We start from the raw sequence: 25,897 nt of genomic DNA, 5'->3' as shown, positions 1-25,897 counted from the left end.
TGTCGTCTGTGAGACTCAAACTCACCTCCCAGTTCTCGGCTGTAGAACGAGTTGGGATCCAGACACAGGGTGGGCAGAGACACGGCTATATACACCATCAGAAGACAGCTGATCTTAAACTCCTCCTCGAGCGACAAGTTGTCTGGCAAGGAGAATAACAGGTTATACATCGAAACAATCAGATCAGATTATCTTGAGACATTCCTCCTTTATCAGGACTTCACCTGTCTGCATGTTTGCTATCGCCGAAACCAGTGCAGGGTCGATCTCACATCTCAAACCAGCAGCCGAAGACATCTCATACACACCGAGAGTCATCTACACATGATCAGAGACAAGGACAATCAATAAACAAGACATCTCATACACACCGAGAGTCATCTACACATGTGTCTAAGTGGTGTCCGCAAAATAATATTTTTTGATTGAATGATTGAATGATTGAATGACTGAATGACTGAATGATTGAATGACTGAATGACTGAATGATTGAATGACTGAATGATTGAATGACTGAATGACTGAATGATTGAATGATTGAATGGCTGAATGATTGAATGATTGAATGATTGAATGATTGAATGATTGAATGGCTGAATGATTGAATGGCTGAATGATTGAATGGCTGAATGATTGAATGATTGAATGGCTGAATGATTGAATGACTGAATGATTGAATGGCTGAATGATTGAATGATTGAATGGCTGAATGATTGAATGACTGAATGATTGAATGATTGAATTATTGAGTGACTGAATGATTGAATGACTGAATGATTGAATGGCTGAATGATTGAATGACTGAATGATTGAATGATTGAATGATTGAATGGCTGAATGATTGAATGACTGAATGATTGAATGGCTGAATGATTGAATGATTGAATGATTGAATGGCTGAATGATTGAATGATTGAATTATTGAGTGACTGAATGATTGAATGATTGAATGATTGAATGACTGAATGGCTGAATGATTGAATGATTGAATGACTGAATGATTGAATGGCTGAATTATTGAATGACTGAATGATTGAATGATTGAATGATTGAATGATTGAATGACTGAATGATTGAATGGCTGAATGATTGAATGACTGAATGATTGAATGGCTGAATGATTGAATGATTGAATGATTGAATGATTGAATGGCTGAATGATTGAATGGCTGAATGATTGAATGATTGAATGGCTGAATGATTGAATGACTGAATGATTGAATGGCTGAATGATTGAATGATTGAATGGCTGAATGATTGAATGACTGAATGATTGAATGATTGAATTATTGAGTGACTGAATGATTGAATGATTGAATGACTGAATGATTGAATGGCTGAATGATTGAATGACTGAATGATTGAATGATTGAATGGCTGAATGATTGAATGACTGAATGATTGAATGGCTGAATGATTGAATGATTGAATGATTGAATGGCTGAATGATTGAATGATTGAATGATTGAATTATTGAGTGACTGAATGATTGAATGATTGAATGACTGAATGGCTGAATGATTGAATGATTGAATGACTGAATGATTGAATGGCTGAATTATTGAATGACTGAATGATTGAATGATTGAATGATTGAATGATTGAATGACTGAATGATTGAATGATTGAATGACTGAATGATTGAATGGCTGAATTATTGAATGACTGAATGATTGAATGATTGAATGATTGAATGATTGAATGACTGAATGATTGAATGATTGAATGACTGAATGGCTGAATGACTGAATGACTAAATGACTGAATGGCTGAATGATTGAATGACTGAATGATTGAATGACTGAATGATTGAATGACTGAATGGCTGAATGATTGAATGGCTGAATGATTGAATGGCTGAATGATTGAATGACTGAATGGCTGAATGACTGAATGACTAAATGACTGAATGGCTGAATGATTGAATGACTGAATGACTGAATGACTGAATGATTGAATGACTGAATGGCTGAATGATTGAATGACTGAATGACTGAATGGCTGAATGACTAAATGACTGAATGGCTGAATGATTGAATGATTGAATGACTGAATGACTGAATGATTGAATGACTGAATGATTGAATGACTGAATGACTGAATGATTGAATGACTGAATGACTGAATGATTGAATGACTGAATGACTGAATGATTGAATGACTGAATGGCTGAATGATTGAATGACTGAATGGCTGAATGATTGAATGACAATGATTGAATGACTGAATGATTGAATGATTGAATGACTAAATGACTGAATGATTGAATGACTGAATGATTGAATGACTGAATGATTGAATGACTGAATGATTGAATGACTGAATGATTGAATGATTGAATGATTGAATGACTGAATGACTGAATGATTGAATGACTGAATGGCTGAATGACTAAATGACTGAATGGCTGAATGACTAAATGACTGAATGGCTGAATGATTGAATGACTGAATGACTGAATGACTGAATGATTGAATGACTGAATGACTGAATGATTGAATGACTGAATGACTGAATGATTGAATGACTGAATGGCTGAATGATTGAATGACTGAATGGCTGAATGATTGAATGACTGAATGATTGAATGACTAAATGACTGAATGATTGAATGACTGAATGATTGAATGACTGAATGATTGAATGACTGAATGATTGAATGACTGAATGATTGAATGACTGAATGACTGAATGATTGAATGATTGAATGACTAAATGACTGAATGATTGAATGACTGAATGATTGAATGACTGAATGATTGAATGACTGAATGATTGAATGACTGAATGGCTGAATGACTGAATGGCTGAATGATTGAATGACTGAATGATTGAATGACTGAATGACTGAATGATTGAATGATTGAATGACTGAATGACTGAATGATTGAATGACTGAATGATTGAATGACTGAATGATTGAATGACTGAATGATTGAATGACTGAATGACTGAATGATTGAATGATTGAATGACTGAATGATTGAATGATTGAATGACTGAATGATTGAATGACTGAATGACTGAATGATTGAATGATTGAATGGCTGAATGATTGAATGATTGAATGACTGAATGATTGAATGACTGAATGGCTGAATGATTGAATGACTAAATGACTGAATGATTGAATGACTGAATGACTGAATGATTGACCTTGATGTCGAGCTCGGGCTGGATAAAGTCCTTCAGACATTTGATGGGTCTCATGAGAAACGGACAGTGTCTGTCCATGATCTACAGATGGAAATGACCAGTACAGTGATGTTATAGCAGTATATTACAACACATCATGCATTTATTATTATGCATGCACTATAAGATCTGAGAAATACAGATATAATATTAATGAACATGAAGAGCTTCTCACCTCGGCGAGAGCGTCTTGAACCATAGACCGAAACGACAGAATCACCCCAATAATGGTCACTCTCTTCAACACATTCTCACAGCCTGGAGGAACATATGAGATAAATCAGCGTTCAATTACAGAAAGAAGACACAAGAGAAGATTTACGAACGAGTGAAACACTTTAGACCAGGGCTTCCCGAACTTTTGTCCTTGGAGAAGTTGATAGAATTATGCTCTTTTTCTGTTTTATTTTAACTTTTGACATGAAATAGAGATTCATCACATCTATTTTCCAAATGCATGACTGTACTGTGAACAATTCGTTGTTGTTTTTTTGACTCTATACTTTTTAATCAAGAAATCCTAACTGGATCTTCTGGTGAAACGACTTCACCTTGTGTAAACGTGACGCTTATACCTGTTCATACACATGCAAGGCATTTCCCATTAAAATAACACTACAACACAGTTTTAATCAAGGGTAATAATGTAATAACTATAATTCAGAGAAATTGGTGATGTGTGTGATCCTTGCTTTTTAGTTTTATGTGTTTTATGATTTATTTATATGTAACAATAAAGTAGCTATTATGATTGTTTTTGAGAGGAATGATATTGGAAAGTGTCCAAAACTGCAGACAAATATGTGAGTAAACTATGTGATGATTTTATCTTGAGTAATGAAGAACTGTACCTGTCAGCTTCTTCTGAAGGTCAACCATCGCCTCAGGCTTCTCAAAGTTAGCTCTCATTTGCACCAGGACATCCATGTTGTCACTTACAAGTTTCTGAAAATGAAAACATGATTTATTTCAATCGTGTTTACACTGTATGACTGTAAATTAGCCATGTTTGTGCTTTAGAAAGATGTCATGCCTTCAGTTCTCCAATTTGGGATATGATGTGCCACATGAGGTTCTCATTTAAAAACTTCATTCCGTACGGGCCGATCAGTTCAGCCAACGATCGCAAACCTATAGACAAATATGTGTGTATTAATCATCAAACCAGCGTTTAACACCATTTCAGACACCAAGAGTCTTAGTGTATACAATCAGAAACCGGATCAGAAATATTTCCTTGCGTAAAATACTTTTATTATGCGAGTTGAATATATTTGTATTATTTTTCTATCATGACAACTCTCTGAGAGTTTAGTATGGTATTGGATATGACAATATTAATGCATTTGGTTGTGGCGGAATAGATCTGCAACACTTATTGTTGCTGCTGATTATTATCACTACTGATGATGATTATTATTATTGCTGCTGATGCGCCATCTAGACTTTCATGACAAAACACGGTTCTCTGCATAACACACAACAATCTGTCATAAAGTCACATGATTGCCATTTCAAAACACTACCATTTAAAATGACACTCCATGAGCTGATTGGCTGATACATGTGTCACCTGACCAAACACCTCAGTGCTTAACTGTTTACACTTCAATCTTTTTCATTTTCCTGTTTTTTTGTGAGCATATTTTTCAGTCCAGTGTAAATATTTCTGCTGTGCACATGTTGCCCTGACTTAAAAATAATCAATAAAAAAATTGATAAAATAAATGTTTCAACAGCATGTGTGTGTGTCTGCAAATATTTCTGTGCATGTGAACAATCTGAAGAACTTTCTACAATTTGAACTATTTTAGTATTATGGCGAAGCACACTGAAGATGAGAGTGCTCTTCATTACGCCCAACAGTGTGTCGTTGCTTAGACAAAAATCTGCTATATAAATGAAGTGTGTGTCATTTCGAGCAAAAGTTTGATTTTGATAATGCTATATGTAGTTTTGGTTGCAGTGCTTCATTTTGCAGGATATATGAGGTGTTTTGCAGTTTGGGAGTGTGGTTTTGTGAATAGTGTTAAGTATTTTGATAAAACCAGCCTAGTTTGCAAAATTGTGTGTTAACAATTGGAAAAAACTGTATTAACCCTTCACACAATGTAGAGCTACTAGCTAGTGTTTGACTGTTGCAATCATTGTGGTTGCGTTATTTCAATTTCTTCTGCCTCAGGATCTAAATCAGGCTTAAACATCTACGGCTCTCACAGCGCTCGCCATCTTGAGTAGCAAAACACTTGACATGCTTTAAAAGAGGGCGTTTTGAAAATGAGTGTTTGAAAATGAAGATGAAAACAATAATTGTTACAAATATTGGACCTTTTTGGTGCATAAAACTGTAAAAACTTTCATAAACTAACCTTGAAAAATATAATATAATATGTGAAACTGCATTGCATGTCCCCTTTAAGAGTGCATGTATGAAAGTGAAGTTGAGGGGTATACAGATGCAGTGGCTATTGAAAAATGGCTGAAATATCTTTCATCTTACCACCGATGTCAGAGTATTCCTCAGCACGAAAGCTCTGCTCGTTCTCCGTGTTCTGGTTGATGAAGCACTGTATGGTTGGACAGTGGACGATGAGAGCGCTGCTGGCCTGACGCAAGAGACCCTCGAGATACCTGACCACAGCAGACCAGGAACACAGTTAAACCAGAGACCAGGAACCAGTTAAACCAGAGACCAGGAACACAGTTAAACCAGAGACCAGGAACACAGTTAAACCAGAGACCAGGAACCAGTTAAACCAGAGACCAGGAACACAGTTAAACCAACAAACAAACCTTTCACCTGTGATGTCATTTGGGATCACGGCAATAAAAAAATGAAGCACAAATGTGATGTTTATCTAAAGTAATTTTTGCAGTTTAGAATGGTTGAAATCGATCATCGAAGGTCAGCAGCAAAGACATTGGTTAATAAAGTGAGATTAAATACATAAAGTATATTTGTATGATTTAGCATATTTAATTGCAGGTTTGCGTGATATTCAGAATTTTTTGCATTTCACTGTTTTTATTCATTTTGAGGAATACTGAATTTGTGCAAGTGAGATGCTCATATTTTGTCTAGAACTACAATATTCACACACAAAGCCTCTGTACTAATTCACTATCTGAAAAAAATACAATACATTCAATATATATTATAATATGGAATTATCTGTATGTCGCTCACAGTCTGTAGGATAACGCTCAAAAGCTGGAAAAGCTGGAGGAAGTATGATTTTATGAAAAGTGGCACGGCCTGAAAAGCTTGCGAAACCTCATTCTCATCTAGGGTTAGATCAGCCCTGAACTAACAAATTGTTAGTTAATTACTTTCTTAGCCAGCGGCCGTGAACTATGGGATACACAGGTGAATTGCGTGATATAGAGTGATATAAAGTCAGAATTTCTTGATATAAAGTCAGAATTGTGTGCTATAAAGTCAGAATTGTGAGATATAAAGTCAGAATTGTGAGATATAAAGTCAGAATTGCAAGTTATAAAGTCAGAATTGTGAGATATAAAGTCAGAATTGCGAGTTATAAAGTCAGAATTGTGTGTTATAAAGTCAGAATTGTGTTATAAAGTCAGAATTGCGAGTTATAAAGTCAGAATTGGGAGATATAAAGTCAGAATTGTGTGATATAAAGTCAGAATTGCGTGATATAAAGTCACAATTGTGTTATAAAGTCAGAATTTCTTGATATAAAGTCAGAATTGCTAGATATAAAGTCACAATTGTGTTATAAAGTCAGAATTTCTTGATATAAAGTCAGAATTGCGTGATAAAAAGTCAGAATTGCGTGATATAAAGTCAGAATTGCTAGATATAGTCACAATTGTGTTATAAAGTCAGAATTTCTTGATATAAAGTCAGAATTGCGTGATATAAAGTCAGAATTACGTGATATAAAGTCACAATTGTGTTATAAAGTCAGAATTTCTTGATATAAAGTCAGAATTGCTAGATATAAAGTCACAATTGTGTTATAAAGTCAGAATTTCTTGATATAAAGTCAGAATTGCGTGATAAAAAGTCAGAATTGCGTGATATAAAGTCAGAATTGCTAGATATAGTCACAATTGTGTTATAAAGTCAGAATTTCTTGATATAAAGTCAGAATTGCATGATATAAAGTCAGAATTGCGTGATAAAAAGTCAGAACTGCGTAATAAAAAGTCAGAATTTCTTAATATAAAGTCAGAATTGCGTGATATAAAGTCACAATTGTGTTATAAAGTCAGAATTTCTTGATATAAAAAGTCAGAATTGCATGATATAAAGTCAGAATTGCATGATATAAAGTCAGAATTGCGTGATAAAAAGTCAGAATTTCTTAATATAAAGTCAGAATTGCGAGATATAAAGTCAGAATTGCATGATATAAAGTCAGAATTGCGTGATAAAAAGTCAGAATTTCTTAATATAAAGTCAGAATTGCATGATATAAAGTCAGAATTGCATGATATAAAGTCAGAATTGCGTGATAAAAAGTCAGAATTTCTTAATATAAAGTCAGAATTGCGTGATATAAAGTCACAATTGTGTTATAAAGTCAGAATTTCTTGATATAAAGTCAGAATTTCTTGATATAAAGTCAGAATTGCGTGATATAAAGTCAGAATTGTGTTATAAAGTCAGAATTGCGAGTTATAAAGTCAGAATTGCGAGTTAAGTCACAATTGTGAGATATAAATTCAGAATTGCGTGATATAAAATCAGAATTGTGAGATATTAAGTCACAATTGTGAGATATAAAGTCAGAATTGTGAGATATTAAGTCACAATTGTGAGATATAAAGTCAGAATTGCGTGATATAAAGTCACAATTGTGTTATAAAGTCAGAATTTCTTGATATAAAGTCAGAATTTCTTGATATAAAGTCAGAATTGCGTGATATAAAGTCAGAATTGTGAGATATAAAGTCAGAATTGCTTGATATAAAGTCAGAATTGCGTGATATAAAGTCTGTAAGATTACGCTAAAAAGCTGGAAAAGCTGGAGGAAATATGATTTTATGAAAGGTGGCACGGCCAGAAAAGTTTGTGAAACCTCATTCTCATCTAGGGTTAGATCAGTCCTGGTCTAAATGGTTAGTGAACCAGCGGATGTGAACTACGGGATACACAGGTGACATTATACATCACAGTCTGAGCCTTGAGGAAACGGCCCTGGAAGCGGATGAATCTTCATGAGGTCTCACCAGGTAGTATAGAGAGTCGTGATGGTCTGAGCCCCGTACGAGTCGAGAGGTTGAGTCTGCTGTAACAGGACACTCTTCACGAGCCGAGCCACGTCGATGTTGATGTAACAGTTGAGGCACTGAAGACTCGACACGTACGCCTGAATCCCGGCCAGCAGGTCCGATGGACGGGCGATCTCGTGAGTGCTCTGGTTGTAGCCCGCCATCTGCACGATCACCCTGCAAACCTCCATGTGTTAGGTTGAAGCAAACAGTGCTCTACGCTGAGATTAATGATTTACTACACTCAGGGGTTTTTTACTCAATGCTTTTTCATCTATATTTTACAGTTGTGAACACTCTCAAACAAGCCTTTGAAGGAATATTCCGGTTTGAGAACTTTACTTGTGCCGTAAAGTTGATAACCACAAAAATTTATAAAATAAAAAAAACGTCCAAAAGTCCGGATTACAATGATGTACAATGTGTGAATGAATGTTGAAGCTGTAAACGTTAAAAATATTAACCACAAGACATAAAAAATATTCCAGCGAACAAAAATATGTTCTAAGCACGTTATAGAAAAAATATAAGTTATAAAAAAATTATTTCTAAACACTCAAAAATTTTAATTCTTGGATATCATTTTTCAACCATTATGGGAACGTTACTTTTGAATACTTTGAATACTTGTTACTTTTCCCCAAATTCAACTGAAAAAGCAACTTTTAATGACTTCTGCAGTCTCAAAATTATTCACCCCCTTCATGACAAGCATCTTTAGCACTGAGCAGAGCCTTTCGCTGAAGCGAGATGTATAACAGCGTCTGTGTCTGAGGGATCTGAGCACGTTCCTCATGAGCAACGGCCTCCAGTTCAGGGATATTATTGGAGGTATATTGTCTCGAGCAACATTTAGTGCCTTCACTATCTTTTTATATCCTGTGCCTTTGTTTGTGAAGGGCGATGAAATCTTCTCTTTTTTGACCATTCTTTTGCCATATTTCTAACATTCAGTGAAACGTGACGCTCATCAAACCTCACCAGTTCAGATATTTCATGTGTTCTAGCTCAAGCACACCTAGTGCAGCTAATGAAGCCCTTGATTAGTGAGACAACTCCTGTTCTGCAGATCTGTGCTGTTCTGAGGGGTTGTATTCAGGGCGCTGAATCATTTTGAGACAGCAGAAGTCATTAAAAGTTGGAAAAATAATCGCTTCCTAACCTTTTCTGTTTAACGTCTAATTTTACTACCTTACAGCCATGATGCCTAAAACCCTAAAACAGCTATACAGATTAAACAACACACAATTTTACATAATTTAACATGAAAATTAGTAAACATTTTTTTTAAATACAATTATAAGCCTCACATGTCTGGATTCATTGTTTGCGCTTCATGATACTCTTGTTTTTTGTTTTGTTTAAATAAAGCGACGTAACCTGGGATATTCCTTTAAGACACAATGTGTGATTGAGAGGATGTTGTGATCTGAACAGTGCAGTAGTGAACACTACAGAAGTGCGTGTACTTGTTGAGTCTCATCTCCAGCTGTGTGAGCAGGAACTCGGCCGGCACAACGATGTGTTTGAAGACTGTGAAGTCAGCGCAGACGCTGTAGGAAGCGCACAGTTCTGTCAGCGCCATGTGCATCTTATCCAGACTACAACAGAAGAGAGCAGTCAGCTGGCATATCTATATGAAAGATAAAGATAGTTTTTCCATTCCTATACTGAATCTGTCGGATGATGCATACTTTGTGACGAAGGCTCTGTCCTTCCTGAGGCTCTCCGTCCCTGGTTTCTCTTTAGGCACGTCTCCTCTCTTTGGCACCGGTTTCTTCAGTTTCTTATTGCGCGCTGTGCTGATGGTCTCAGCGCTGTGCTTGGGCAATAACTAAAACACAGCAAACACTAAAACAGTTGTGGTTCTTACTGGCTTTTTTGATTTATGGGCATTCATGTCCATTTTTTTAAACTACATTATATATATATATTCTTCAACCTAAAACCAGACCACTTTAACTGTAGTTTTGATAAGGTTGATCTTCATACTGAGTTCAGTAGATCTTCTGTACCTTCTCGTTCAGGTTACACTGTTCGGCACAGATCTCCAGCACAACCGAACACGTCTGACGGGAGATCTCCTCCAGAAAGGCCACGCACAGCTTCAAGCTTTGCTTCTCCATCTCTTCAGTCTAGCCCGCGCACACACACACGAGAAATATGACAGAACATCATTTAGTAGCAGATTTCCTTTTGTGAAAATGATCTATTGAAGGGATAGTCTACAAATTCTGTCGTCATTTACTCACCCTCAAGTTGTTTCTAACCTGTATTCATTTCTTTGTTCTGCTGAACACAAATGAACATATTTTGAAGAAAGTTTGAAACCAAACCATTTTGGGGGAAAAATAGTCAATGGTGCCCCAGACCTGTTCTGTTCCCACATTCTTCAAAATATCTTCCTTTGTGTTCAACAGAACAAAGAAATTTATAGAGGTTTGGAACAACTTGAGGGTGGGTAAATAATTTTTTCGGTGTAATATCCCTTTAATTTTCCTTAAAATGTCATATTATGCTGTTTTATACAGGTTTGATGTTGTTTCCGGCTCTACTAGAACAGGTTTTCCTGCTTGAATGTTGATTATTTTCCTCATATTCTCCACTGTTGCGGCTCCTCTCTTCCCAGTCTGTCAGTAACGCTCTGTTTACTTCCTGTCTCTATGAAGCCCCTCCTTCTGAAAAGCACACTGTGCTCTGATTGGTCGGCTGGAGCAGTGTGTTGTGATTGGTCGAGCGCTTCGAGTGTGTTTGGGAAATGTCCCGCCCCTTACCATAACCGCCAGTTTAACACACTACTAACTAACTCAACCAGGCCCCGCCCCTTTATTCTGCGCATGAATTATTATAATGAGGAAGAAACTCAAGACTACACTGGAGGCGTTTCAGGCGTTCAGAAACACTGACACTGATATAGAGGAGAACTGGAGCTTTCATGATCACACAGTAACATTGAAAAAGCAGAATATGTGCTGTTTAAACAGATAGCAGTGAATTAGTGGTGCAACGGATCACAAAACTCACGGTTCGTATCATTTTTCGTATCAGAAAAAAAAAATATATATATATGGGGGGGGGGGGGTTAATGTAACTTTGCTTTTCATTAATAATTTAAAGCTCAGTTGAAGTACGCTGATATAGGGAGCACTGACCTCCTCGGGACAGAGCGAATGGAGACTCTGGCTGAAGTGTGAGCAGACGAGAGGGAACGCCATCAGGTATCGCTGCATAGACACGTCCTCGCCGCTCTGAGAGAACATCTTCTCAAACACACGCGAGTGGAAACTGAACATCACAGGAAACAGAAATCAAGCAGAGTCCGTTTACTTTTATTAAAGCTCAGCGGATTCACAGAACATCTCAGAAGAGACTCACCAGAGGATGGAGAGATCGGCCGTCTCGTAGAGGAGCTCGTTCACAGTGTCCATCATCCTGGTGTGAAACTGGGCCATGTTCATGATCTTGGCGAGTTCAGGATAATCCTTCAGAGCCAGAGACGCTTTACCCACACTGGTGTACACCTGAACAACACACACACACACACACACACACACACATCGGTGATGACACTGGTGTACGCCTAAACAACACACACACACACACACACACACACACACACACACACACACACACACACACACACACACACACACACACACACCGGTGATGACACTGGTGTACGCCTAAACAACACATACACACACACAACACATCGGTGATGACACTGGTGTACGCCTGAACAACACACACACACACACACACACACACACACACACACACACACACACACCGGTGATGACACTGGTGTACGCCTAAACAACACATACACACACACAACACATCGGTGATGACACTGGTGTACGCCTGAACAACACACACACACACACACACACACACACACACATCGGTGATGACACTGGTGTACGCCTAAACAACACACACACACACACATCGGTGATGACACTGGTGTATGCCTGAACAACACACACACACACAACACATCAGTGATGACACTGGTGTACGCCTGAAGAACACACACACACACACACACACACACACACACACACACACACACACATCGGTGATGACACTGGTGTACGCCTGAACAACACACACACACACACACACACACACACACACACACACACACACACACAACACATCAGTGATGACACTGGTGTACGCCTGAAGAACACACACACACACACACACACACACACACACACACACACACACACACACACACACACACACACACACACACACACAATCACCAATGTATAAAAGTCATGATTCCCGCTCTGATCAGTATTATTGGCCTATGGATGTGTAACTGATCAGTGCGAGCCGTACCTGCAGTCTCAGCCAGTCCAGTCTGAACGGTCTCAGGTCGAACTCTTCTCCTGCATCCACTGCGGAAACACCAAAGAATATTCAGAAAGCCAATAAATGTGTGTGTAACAATTGGATCTGAATTCCTGCTACACATTTGATCTAATTTGCTGTAAGATGGCAGAAGAAAGAAAGGGACTTTCATCTCATCTCATATCTGTCTATCGATAGATTAGTGACTAATTCCCTAAACAGTTTATCATCAAGACACTGATCCTGGAAAGCAGGGCAAGAAATGTGGTTATTAGACAGGCATGAAAACAGGAATATGACACGATTATACAGTATATGTGTTCAGAAAGACTCACAGTGCTTGAGACTCATTGAAGAAAGAGTTGAGACGAATGACGACATGAGAACCGATTCTTCCTCCGGACACACGTACATGCCCTGAAACCAGGAGATACGCCACATAAACCTCTGTGTGTGTGTTTGCCAAGAGGACGGAGACAGTGCTGTACCTGTCACACACACACACAGTGCTGTACCTGTCACACACACACACACACACACACACACACACACACACACACACACACACACACACACACACACTCACACAGAGGACGGAGACTGTGCTGTACCTATCACACACACACTCAGTGCTGTACCTATCACACACACACACACACACACACACACACACACACACACACACTCACACAGAGGACGGAGACTGTGCTGTACCTATCACACACACACTCAGTGCTGTACCTATCACACACACACACACACACACACACACACACACACAGACACACACACACACAGAGGACGGAGACTGTGCTGTACCTATCACACACACACTCAGTGCTGTACCTGTATGGTGTCATTGAGCACGAGCGCGTCATACTGGGACAGGTACTGGACACACACACACACACACTCACACACACACACACACACACACACACACACACACACACACACACACACACACACACACACACACACACACACTCAGTGCTGTACCTGTATGGTGTCGTTGAGCACGAGCGCGTCGTACTGGGACAGGTACTGGACACACACACACACACACACACACACACACACACACACACACACACACACACACACACACACACACACACACACACACACACACACACACTCAGTGCTGTACCTGTATGGTGTCGTTGAGCACGAGCGCGTCGTACTGGGACAGGTACTGGACACACACACACACACACACACACACACACACACACACACACACACACACACACACACACACACTCAGTGCTGTACCTGTATGGTGTCGTTGAGCACGAGCGCGTCATACTGGGACAGGTACTGGACACACACACACACACACACACACACACACACACACACACACACACACACACACACACACACACACACACTCAGTGCTGTACCTGTATGGTGTCGTTGAGCATGAGCGCGTCATACTGGGACAGGTACTGGACACACACACACACACTCACACACACACACACACACACACACACACACACGCACGCACACACACACACACACACACACACACACACACACTCAGTGCTGTACCTGTATGGTGTCGTTGAGCACGAGCGCGTCGTACTGGGACAGGTACTGGAGATGGTAGCGCTGGAGGATGTATCTGTGCTGGACCAGAAGAACTCGCAGACGCTCCATGTAGAACAGCAGCTCTGCCATCTGTCTGCATCACACACACACACACACACACACACACACACACACACACACACACACGCACACACACACACACACACACACACACACACACACACACACACACACACATCACACACACATTCATATCCCAACTTATGATGGGCTTTTCCCACAGGGAAATGAGCCATTCTTCAGTTAGAGGCAATTATTACTGACTATGTTAAATCTAACTATGTTATAAAATATGAAAATATGATGTTTTTTGGTAAAGTGTGCACAGTTTGAGTTGTGTTGAGGATGAAACTCACGAGTCTGCGTAATCCTCCGGTGTCTTGGTTTTCGGGATGTTCTCGGCGTGACGCACGAGCCAGAGCACTTCATCCCGGGAGAACGACAGCGCCATGAACACGAATAAAGCCTGGAACAAGCACAGGGTTCACAGATCTGTAGAAGCTTGTTTACGCCACAGAACAAAACATTAAAGATTTAGTTTTGACTTATTGGGCCCTATCTTGCACCCAATTGACTTTGTACACTGCATGTGTCATTCCTATTTTGCTCCTGACGCACAGCGGACTTTTCCCTCCACAGACGCACGTCGGTAAATTAGGGAATGAACTTGCGCTCCCGGGGGCGGTTCAGGGAAAAGAGGAGGCGTGTTCCGGCGCAAACGTTCCCTGGTGCTATTTTGCAGTTTCAGAAAGCAATTCCTCCACTGACCAGGAGAAACCTTGTCTAAAGTCAGTGGCGTGTTATTCAGAGGCTATTTTAAGGATTCATGCTTGGCCATAATGTAGCGTGTGCACAACACACACACACTTTGCTTCTCTCATCTACACAGATGCAGCAGTTCACAGTTTTTGAAAATCATACATTATTACAAGGAAAAATATTCCACATGAGGGAAATCATTGTTGTGTCCATGAAGATGTGAAAAATAGGCATAAATCTAGCTTACACATTTACCCAAATTATTATACGCCTGTTTAAGCGAAGCTAATTTGGGTGTGTTTCTCCATCCCCAATGTCACTTCTCTGTGTTTTACGGCCCTGACGAGAACGTCGGTCTCCTCGGCTGTGAACCGCTCCTGGCAAATCCGCCGTTATAATAGCAATCCGCCATGGAACAAGCGCGCCTGCTCTTAAAGGGAATGTGAGATGAGCTCTGATTGGTTTATTTCACGTTACGCCCAAACCACACCTATGAGTAATGAAGCGACTTCAGACCAACACATTTTAGATTTGCGTCGGGTGCAAGAGTCATTTATCCCGCCGGTATAATAGCAACAGCGCCGAGACCCGCCCACAAAGTAACTTGCGTTTCGCGCTTGCATTTCAGATCGTTAAAATAGGGCCCTTTATCTCACAATTGTGTTTTATAAAGTCAGAATTGCTAAATATAAAGTCGCATATGCGAGTGATAAAGTCAGAATTGCATGATATAAAGTCACATTTTATCTTCTAAAATGTTTTATTCTGTGGTGGAAACAAGCTTCAGTAGAGATCTGGGTTAATATATATGAAAAAAATATATAAAAATGAAAAGCATGATTGAAACCTTGGGTCCGAGCAGAGCCGGTTCATCCTCCAACACTTTGATCAGTTCCTTGAGAGCGTTTCTCAGAAAGCCTCGCTTCTCTCTCCGCACGGCTCCGCTGGAGAACAGCGAGACGTTTGGTTATGTGAACGTTAAGAGAACATTCCGTCTTATCATTTTTCAAACATTATGGAAACGTTACTTTTAAAATGTTCTCTGAACGTTCTGAAACAAGTAGTAACGTGAAAAACCTTAGACAATCGTCTAAACACACAACACGATAAAAACAATAAATAATGCTTTTGTGCTAACGCTTTGAGAACATTATTAAAGACCAGATAACTTTGAACGAATGTTCTATTAATGTTACTGGAAGAACATTTGTTGTTAAGGTTCAAAACCTTGACAGAACGTTCCTTGTTTGCGTTTTTTTTTTTTTTTTTTAAATGTCAAGGGCAATAACTGATAATGATTTTTTTCTTTCATCCCTGTATTTGAAGTTATCAAGTTGATACTTTAGATGCTCACCAGTTAGCGATGACATACTCTTTACATTCCTTGATGTCGGGAATACGCTTACTGTACCTGGAAAAGAATATGATCAGAGTGAAACATGATAAGGAACAGTGGAGTGAACACACGAGAACAGTGGAGAGAACACACGAGAACAGTGGAGAGAACACATGAGAACACACGAGAACAGTGGAGAGAACACACGAGAACAGTGGAGAGAACACGCGAGAACAATGGAGAGAACACACGAGAACAGTGGAGAGAACACATGAGAACACACGAGAACAGTGGAGAGAACACACGAGAACAGTGGAGAGAACACACGAGAACAGTGGAGAGAACACACGAGAACAGTGGAGAGAACACACGAGAACAGTGGAGAGAACACACGAGAACAGTGGAGTGAACACACGAGAACAGTGGAGAGAACACACGAGAACAGTGGAGAGAACACATGAGAACACACGAGAACAGTGGAGAGAACACACGAGAACAGTGGAGAGAACACGCGAGAACAATGGAGAGAACACACGAGAACAGTGGAGAGAACACATGAGAACACACGAGAACAGTGGAGAGAACACACGAGAACAGTGGAGAGAACACACGAGAACAGTGGAGAGAACACACGAGAACAGTGGAGAGAACACACGAGAACAGTGGAGAGAACACACGAGAACAGTGGAGAGAACACGCGAGAACAGTGGAGAGAACACATGAGAACACACGAGAACAGTGGAGAGAACACACGAGAACAGTGGAGAGAACACACGAGAACAGTGGAGAGAACACACGAGAACAGTGGAGTGAACACACGAGAACAGTGGAGAGAACACGCGAGTACAGTGGAGTGAACACACGAGAACAGTGGAGAGAACACACGAGAACAGTGGAGAGAACACACGAGAACAGTGGAGAGAACACAAGAGAACAGTGGAGTGAACACGCGAGAACAGTGGAGAGAACACACGAGAACAGTGGAGAGAACACATGAGAACACACGAGAACAGTGGAGAGAACACATGAGAACACACGAGAACAGTGGAGAGAACACATGAGAACAGTGGAGTGAACACGCGAGAACAGTGGAGAGAACACACGAGAACAGTGGAGAGAACACATGAGAACACACGAGAACAGTGGAGAGAACACATGAGAACAGTGGAGTGAACACACGAGAACAGTGGAGAGAACACACGAGAACAGTGGAGTGAACACATGAGAACACACGAGAACAGTGGAGAGAACACATGAGAACAGTGGAGTGAACACACGAGAACAGTGGAGAGAACACATGAGAACACACGAGAACAGTGGAGAGAACACACGAGAACAGTGGAGAGAACACACGAGAACAGTGGAGAGAACACATGAGAACACACGAGAACAGTGGAGAGAACACATGAGAACAGTGGAGTGAACACGCGAGAACAGTGGAGAGAACACACGAGAACAGTGGAGAGAACACATGAGAACAGTGGAGAGAACACACGAGAACAGTGGAGAGAACACATGAGAACACACGAGAACAGTGGAGAGAACACATGAGAACAGTGGAGTGAACACGCGAGAACAGTGGAGAGAACACACGAGAACAGTGGAGAGAACACATGAGAACACACGAGAACAGTGGAGTGAACACGCGAGAACAGTGGAGAGAACACACGAGAACAGTGGAGAGAACACATGAGAACACACGAGAACAGTGGAGAGAACACATGAGAACAGTGGAGAGAACACACGAGAACAGTGGAGAGAACACATGAGAACAGTGGAGTGAACACGCGAGAACAGTGGAGAGAACACACGAGAACAGTGGAGAGAACACATGAGAACACGCGAGAACAGTGGAGTGAACACGCGAGAACAGTGGAGAGAACACACGAGAACAGTGGAGAGAACACATGAGAACACACGAGAACAGTGGAGAGAACACATGAGAACAGTGGAGAGAACACACGAGAACAGTGGAGAGAACACACGAGAACAGTGGAGTGAACACACGAGAACAGTGGAGAGAACACGCGAGTACAGTGGAGTGAACACGCGAGAACAGTGGAGAGAACACACGAGAACAGTGGAGAGAACACGCGAGAACAGTGGAGAGAACACAGGAGAACACATGAGAACAGTGGAGAGAACACGTGAGAACAGTGGAGAGAACACATGAGAACACACGAGAACAGTGGAGTGAACACACGAGAACAGTGGAGTGAACACACGAGAACAGTGGAGTGAACACGCGAGAACAGTGGAGAGAACACGGGAGAACAGTGGAGAGAACACATGAGAACACACGAGAACAGTGGAGTGAACACACGAGAACAGTGGAGAGAACACGCGAGAACAGTGGAGTGAACACACGAGAACAGTGGAGAGAACACATGAGAACACACGAGAACAGTGGAGTGAACACACGAGAACAGTGGAGTGAACACACGAGAACAGTGGAGTGAACACATGAGAACAGTGGAGAGAACACGCGAGAACAGTGGAGAGAACACATGAGAACACACGAGAACAGTGGAGTGAACACACGAGAACAGTGGAGTGAACACACGAGAACAGTGGAGAGAACACGCGAGAACAGTGGAGTGAACACATGAGAACAGTGGACTGAACACGCGAGAACAGTGGAGTGAACACGCGAGAACAGTGGAGAGAACACACGAGAACAGTGGAGAGAACACGCGAGTACAGTGGAGTGAACACACGAGAACAATGGAGAGAACAGTGGAGTGAACACGCGAGAACAGTGGAGTGAACACGCGAGAACAGTGGAGTGAACACACGAGAACAGTGGAGAGAACACATGAGAACACACGAGAACAGTGGAGTGAACACACGAGAACAGTGGAGTGAACACACGAGAACAGTGGAGAGAACACGCGAGAACAGTGGAGTGAACACATGAGAACAGTGGACTGAACACGCGAGAACAGTGGAGTGAACACGCGAGAACAGTGGAGAGAACACACGAGAACAGTGGAGAGAACACGCGAGAACAGTGGAGTGAACACACGAGAACAGTGGAGAGAACACACGAGAACAGTGGAGTGAACACACGAGAACAGTGGAGTGAACACACGAGAACAGTGGAGAGAACACATGAGAACACACGAGAACAGTGGAGTGAACACACGAGAACAGTGGAGAGAACACGCGAGTACAGTGGAGTGAACACGCGAGAACAGTGGAGTGAACACACGAGAACAGTGGAGAGAACACATGAGAACACACGAGAACACGTGAGAACAGTGGAGAGAACACATGAGAACACACGAGAACAGTGGAGTGAACACACGAGAACAGTGGAGAGAACACACGAGAACAGTGGAGAGAACACGCGAGAACAGTGGAGTGAACACGCGAGAACAGTGGAGTGAACACATGAGAACAGTGGAGAGAACACGCGAGAACAGTGGAGAGAACACATGAGAACACACGAGAACAGTGGAGTGAACACACGAGAACAGTGGAGTGAACACACGAGAACAGTGGAGAGAACACATGAGAACACATGAGAACAGTGGAGAGAACACGCGAGAACAGTGGAGTGAACACGCGAGAACAGTGGAGTGAACACACGAGAACAGTGGAGAGAACACATGAGAACACACGAGAACAGTGGACTGAACACGCGAGAACAGTGGAGTGAACACGCGAGAACAGTGGAGAGAACACACGAGAACAGTGGAGTGAACACGCGAGAACAGTGGAGTGAACACGCGAGAACAGTGGAGTGAACACACGAGAACAGTGGAGAGAACACATGAGAACACACGAGAACAGTGGAGTGAACACACGAGAACAGTGGAGTGAACACACGAGAACAGTGGAGAGAACACGCGAGAACAGTGGAGTGAACACATGAGAACAGTGGACTGAACACGCGAGAACAGTGGAGTGAACACGCGAGAACAGTGGAGAGAACACACGAGAACAGTGGAGAGAACACGCGAGAACAGTGGAGTGAACACACGAGAACAGTGGAGAGAACACACGAGAACAGTGGAGTGAACACACGAGAACAGTGGAGTGAACACACGAGAACAGTGGAGAGAACACATGAGAACACACGAGAACAGTGGAGTGAACACACGAGAACAGTGGAGAGAACACGCGAGTACAGTGGAGTGAACACGCGAGAACAGTGGAGTGAACACACGAGAACAGTGGAGAGAACACATGAGAACACACGAGAACACGTGAGAACAGTGGAGAGAACACATGAGAACACACGAGAACAGTGGAGTGAACACACGAGAACAGTGGAGAGAACAGTGGAGAGAACACACGAGAACAGTGGAGAGAACACGCGAGAACAGTGGAGTGAACACGCGAGAACAGTGGAGTGAACACATGAGAACAGTGGAGAGAACACGCGAGAACAGTGGAGAGAACACATGAGAACACACGAGAACAGTGGAGTGAACACACGAGAACAGTGGAGTGAACACACGAGAACAGTGGAGAGAACACATGAGAACACATGAGAACAGTGGAGAGAACACGCGAGAACAGTGGAGTGAACACGCGAGAACAGTGGAGTGAACACACGAGAACAGTGGAGAGAACACATGAGAACACACGAGAACAGTGGAGTGAACACACGAGAACAGTGGAGAGAACACGCGAGTACAGTGGAGTGAACACGCGAGAACAGTGGAGTGAACACACGAGAACAGTGGAGAGAACACATGAGAACACACGAGAACACGTGAGAACAGTGGAGAGAACACATGAGAACACACGAGAACAGTGGAGTGAACACACGAGAACAGTGGAGAGAACACACGAGAACAGTGGAGAGAACACGCGAGAACAGTGGAGTGAACACGTGAGAACAGTGGAGTGAACACATGAGAACAGTGGAGAGAACACGCGAGAACAGTGGAGAGAACACATGAGAACACACGAGAACAGTGGAGTGAACACACGAGAACAGTGGAGTGAACACACGAGAACAGTGGAGAGAACACATGAGAACACATGAGAACAGTGGAGAGAACACACGAGAACAGTGGAGAGAACACATGAGAACACATGAGAACAGTGGAGAGAACACGTGAGAACAGTGGAGAGAACACATGAGAACACACGAGAACAGTGGAGTGAACACACGAGAACAGTGGAGAGAACACACGAGAACAGTGGAGAGAACACGCGAGAACAGTGGAGTGAACACGCGAGAACAGTGGAGTGAACACATGAGAACAGTGGACTGAACACGCGAGAACAGTGGAGAGAACACATGAGAACACACGAGAACAGTGGAGTGAACACACGAGAACAGTGGAGTGAACACACGAGAACAGTGGAGAGAACACATGAGAACACGCGAGAACAGTGGAGTGAACACGCGAGAACAGTGGAGTGAACACACGAGAACAGTGGAGAGAACACATGAGAACACACGAGAACAGTGGAGTGAACACACGAGAACAGTGGAGTGAACACACGAGAACAGTGGAGAGAACACGCGAGAACAGTGGAGTGAACACATGAGAACAGTGGACTGAACACGCGAGAACAGTGGAGTGAACACGCGAGAACAGTGGAGAGAACACACGAGAACAGTGGAGAGAACACGAGGACACGCGAGAACAGTGGAGTGAACACGCGAGAACAGTGGAGTGAACACACGAGAACAGTGGAGAGAACACATGAGAACACACGAGAACAGTGGAGTGAACACACGAGAACAGTGGAGAGAACACGCGAGTACAGTGGAGTGAACACGCGAGAACAGTGGAGTGAACACACGAGAACAGTGGAGAGAACACATGAGAACACACGAGAACACGTGAGAACAGTGGAGAGAACACATGAGAACACACGAGAACAGTGGAGTGAACACACGAGAACAGTGGAGAGAACACACGAGAACAGTGGAGAGAACACGCGAGAACAGTGGAGTGAACACGCGAGAACAGTGGAGTGAACACATGAGAACAGTGGAGAGAACACGCGAGAACAGTGGAGAGAACACATGAGAACACACGAGAACAGTGGAGTGAACACACGAGAACAGTGGAGTGAACACACGAGAACAGTGGAGTGAACACGTGAGAACAGTGGAGAGAACACGCGAGAACAGTGGAGAGAATACATGAGAACACACGAGAACAGTGGAGTGAACACACGAGAACAGTGGAGAGAACACGCGAGAACAGTGGAGTGAACACATGAGAACAGTGGACTGAACACGCGAGAACAGTGGAGTGAACACGCGAGAACAGTGGAGAGAACACACGAGAACAGTGGAGAGAACAAGCGAGTACAGTGGAGTGAACACGCGAGAACAGTGGAGTGAACACACGAGAACAGTGGAGAGAACACATGAGAACACGCGAGAACAGTGGAGTGAACACGCGAGAACAGTGGAGTGAACACACGAGAACAGTGGAGAGAACACATGAGAACACATGAGAACAGTGGAGTGAACACACGAGAACAGTGGAGTGAACACGCGAGAACAGTGGAGAGAACACACGAGAACAGTGGAGAGAACACGCGAGTACAGTGGAGTGAACACGTGAGAACAGTGGAGTGAACACACGAGAACACTGGAGAGAACACATGAGAACACACGAGAACAGTGGAGTGAACACACGAGAACAGTGGAGTGAACACACGAGAACAGTGGAGAGAACACGCGAGAACAGTGGAGTGAACACACGAGAACAGTGGAGAGAACACATGAGAACACATGAGAACACACGAGAACAGTGGAGTGAACACACGAGAACAGTGGAGAGAACACGCGAGAACAGTGGAGTGAACACACGAGAACAGTGGAGTGAACACACGAGAACAGTGGAGTGAACACACGAGAACAGTGGAGTGAACACACGAGAACAGTGGACTGAACACGCAAGAACAGTGGAGTGAACACACGAGAACACATGAGAACAGTGGAGTGAACACACGAGAACAGTGGAGAGAACACATGAGAACACATGAGAACAGTGGAGAGAACACATGAGAACAGTGGAGAGAACACATGAGAACACATGAGAACAGTGGAGTGAACACACGAGAACAGTGGAGAGAACACATGAGAACACATGAGAACAGTGGAGTGAACACACGAGAACAGTGGAGTGAACACATGAGAACAGTGGAGTGAACACACTAGAACAGTGGAGTGAACACATGAGAACAGTGGACTGAACACGCGAGAACAGTGGAGTGAACACACGAGAACAGTGGAGTGAACACACGAGAACAGTGGAGAGAACACATGAGAACACATGAGAACAGTGGAGAGAACACATGAGAACAGTGGAGAGAACACATGAGAACAGTGGAGTGAACACACGAGAACAGTGGAGTGAACACACGAGAACACATGAGAACAGTGGAGTGAACACACGAGAACAGTGGAGAGAACACATGAGAACACATTAGAACAGTGGAGAGAACACATGAGAACAGTGGAGAGAACACATGAGAACACATGAGAACACATGAGAACAGTGGAGTGAACACACGAGAACAGTGGAGTGAACACATGAGAACAGTGGAGTGAACACACTAGAACAGTGGAGTGAACACATGAGAACAGTGGAGTGAACACACGAGAACAGTGGAGAGAACACATGAGAACACATGAGAACAGTGGAGAGAACACATGAGAACAGTGGAGAGAACACATGAGAACAGTGGAGTGAACACACGAGAACAGTGGAGAGAACACATGAGAACAGTGGAGAGAACAGTGGAGTGAACACATGAGAACAGTGGAGTGAACACATGAGAACAGTGGAGTGAACACACGAGAACAGTGGAGTGAACACACGAGAACAGTGGAGAGAACACATGAGAACAGTGGAGAGAACAGTGGAGTGAACACACGAGAACAGTGGAGTGAACACACGAGAACAGTGGAGTGAACACACGAGAACAGTGGAGAGAACAGTGGAGTGAACACACGAGAACAGTGGAGTGAACACACGAGAACAGTGGAGTGAACACACGAGAACAGTGGAGTGAACACATGAGAACAGTGGAGTGAACACACGAGAACAGTGCAGCATCATGCGTTACCCTTTGAGACTGTCGAAGAACTCCTCGGAGAGCTTGTGTATGTTAAGCACCTCGTCTCTGATGACTGTGATGTACAGGCCGCTGCGAAGAGCCAACTTCCACAAGCTCTGAGAACCAGCGTTACTGTTCAGACTCCCGTGACACAGCAGGAACCCGACTGAACAACACAACACATCAACACATCAACACAACAACTCATCAACACAACAACACAACCCCCGACTGAACAACACAACAGCACATCAACACAACAACACAACAACTCATCAACACAACAACACAACACCCGACTGAACAACAATATAACAACACATCAACACAACAACACAACACCCGACTGAACAACAATATAACAACACATCAACACAACAACACAACAACACATCAACACAACAACACATCAACACATCAACACAACAACACATCAACACAACACAACACATCAACACATCAACACAACAACACATCAACACAACAACACATCAACACAACAACACAACAACACATCAACACAACAACACATCAACACAACAACACAACAACACATCAACACAACAACACATCAACACAACCCCTGACTAAACAACAACACAACAACACATCAGCACAACAACACATCAACACATCCACCGACTGAACAACACAACACAACAACACAACAACACATCAACACAACAACTCATCAACACAACAACACAACACCCGACTGAACAACAATATAACAACACATCAACACAACAACACAACAACACATCAACACATCAACACAACAACACATCAACACAACACATCAACACATCAACACAACAACACATCAACACAACAACACATCAACACAACAACACAACAACACATCAACACAACAACACATCAACACAACAACACAACAACACATCAACACATCAACACAACAACACATCAACACAACCCCTGACTAAACAACAACACAACAACACATCAGCACAACAATACATCAACACATCCCCCGACTGAACAACACAACACAACAACACATCAACACAACAACTCATCAACACAACAACTCATCAACACAACAACACAACCCCCGACTGAACAACAACACAACAACACATCAACACAACAACACAACAACACCACAACAACACATCAACACAACACATCAACACAACAACACAACAACATATCAACACAACAACACAACAACACATCAACACAACAACACATCAACACATCCCCTGACTGAACAACACAACAACACATCAACACAACCCCGACTGAACAACACAACACATCAACACAACAACATAACAACACAACAACTCATCAACACAACAACACATCAAC

The 25,897-nt window shown here is 42.4% G+C and overlaps 1 protein-coding gene across 1 annotated transcript in view; it reads right to left on the bottom strand.

Annotated features, from left to right (window-relative positions):
- The window catches only part of nckap1l (NCK associated protein 1 like), a 40,322-nt gene that overhangs the window by 2,994 nt on the left and 11,431 nt on the right, over positions 1-25,897 (bottom strand). Inside the window, exons 9-28 of the mRNA XM_079857219.1 lie at positions 24,572-24,728; positions 16,535-16,591; positions 16,028-16,124; positions 14,778-14,887; positions 14,362-14,494; positions 13,140-13,221; positions 12,793-12,851; positions 11,815-11,960; positions 11,592-11,724; positions 10,455-10,574; positions 10,134-10,273; positions 9,909-10,040; positions 8,398-8,616; positions 5,696-5,826; positions 4,229-4,326; positions 4,047-4,140; positions 3,371-3,453; positions 3,157-3,237; positions 225-318; positions 26-142 (exon numbers count right to left, since the gene is read on the bottom strand). Coding sequence (XP_079713345.1) covers positions 26-142; positions 225-318; positions 3,157-3,237; positions 3,371-3,453; positions 4,047-4,140; positions 4,229-4,326; positions 5,696-5,826; positions 8,398-8,616; positions 9,909-10,040; positions 10,134-10,273; positions 10,455-10,574; positions 11,592-11,724; positions 11,815-11,960; positions 12,793-12,851; positions 13,140-13,221; positions 14,362-14,494; positions 14,778-14,887; positions 16,028-16,124; positions 16,535-16,591; positions 24,572-24,728 — 2,283 coding nt within the window. The remainder of the gene's footprint in view (positions 1-25; positions 143-224; positions 319-3,156; positions 3,238-3,370; positions 3,454-4,046; positions 4,141-4,228; positions 4,327-5,695; positions 5,827-8,397; positions 8,617-9,908; positions 10,041-10,133; positions 10,274-10,454; positions 10,575-11,591; positions 11,725-11,814; positions 11,961-12,792; positions 12,852-13,139; positions 13,222-14,361; positions 14,495-14,777; positions 14,888-16,027; positions 16,125-16,534; positions 16,592-24,571; positions 24,729-25,897) is intronic.

This window comes from Squalius cephalus, assembly GCF_949319135.1.
Source record: "Squalius cephalus genome assembly, chromosome: 22".
Classification (NCBI taxonomy): domain Eukaryota; kingdom Metazoa; phylum Chordata; class Actinopteri; order Cypriniformes; family Leuciscidae; genus Squalius; species Squalius cephalus.
Note: the sequence above shows the minus strand (reverse complement) of the source record. Positions and strands in the feature narration are given on the sequence as shown.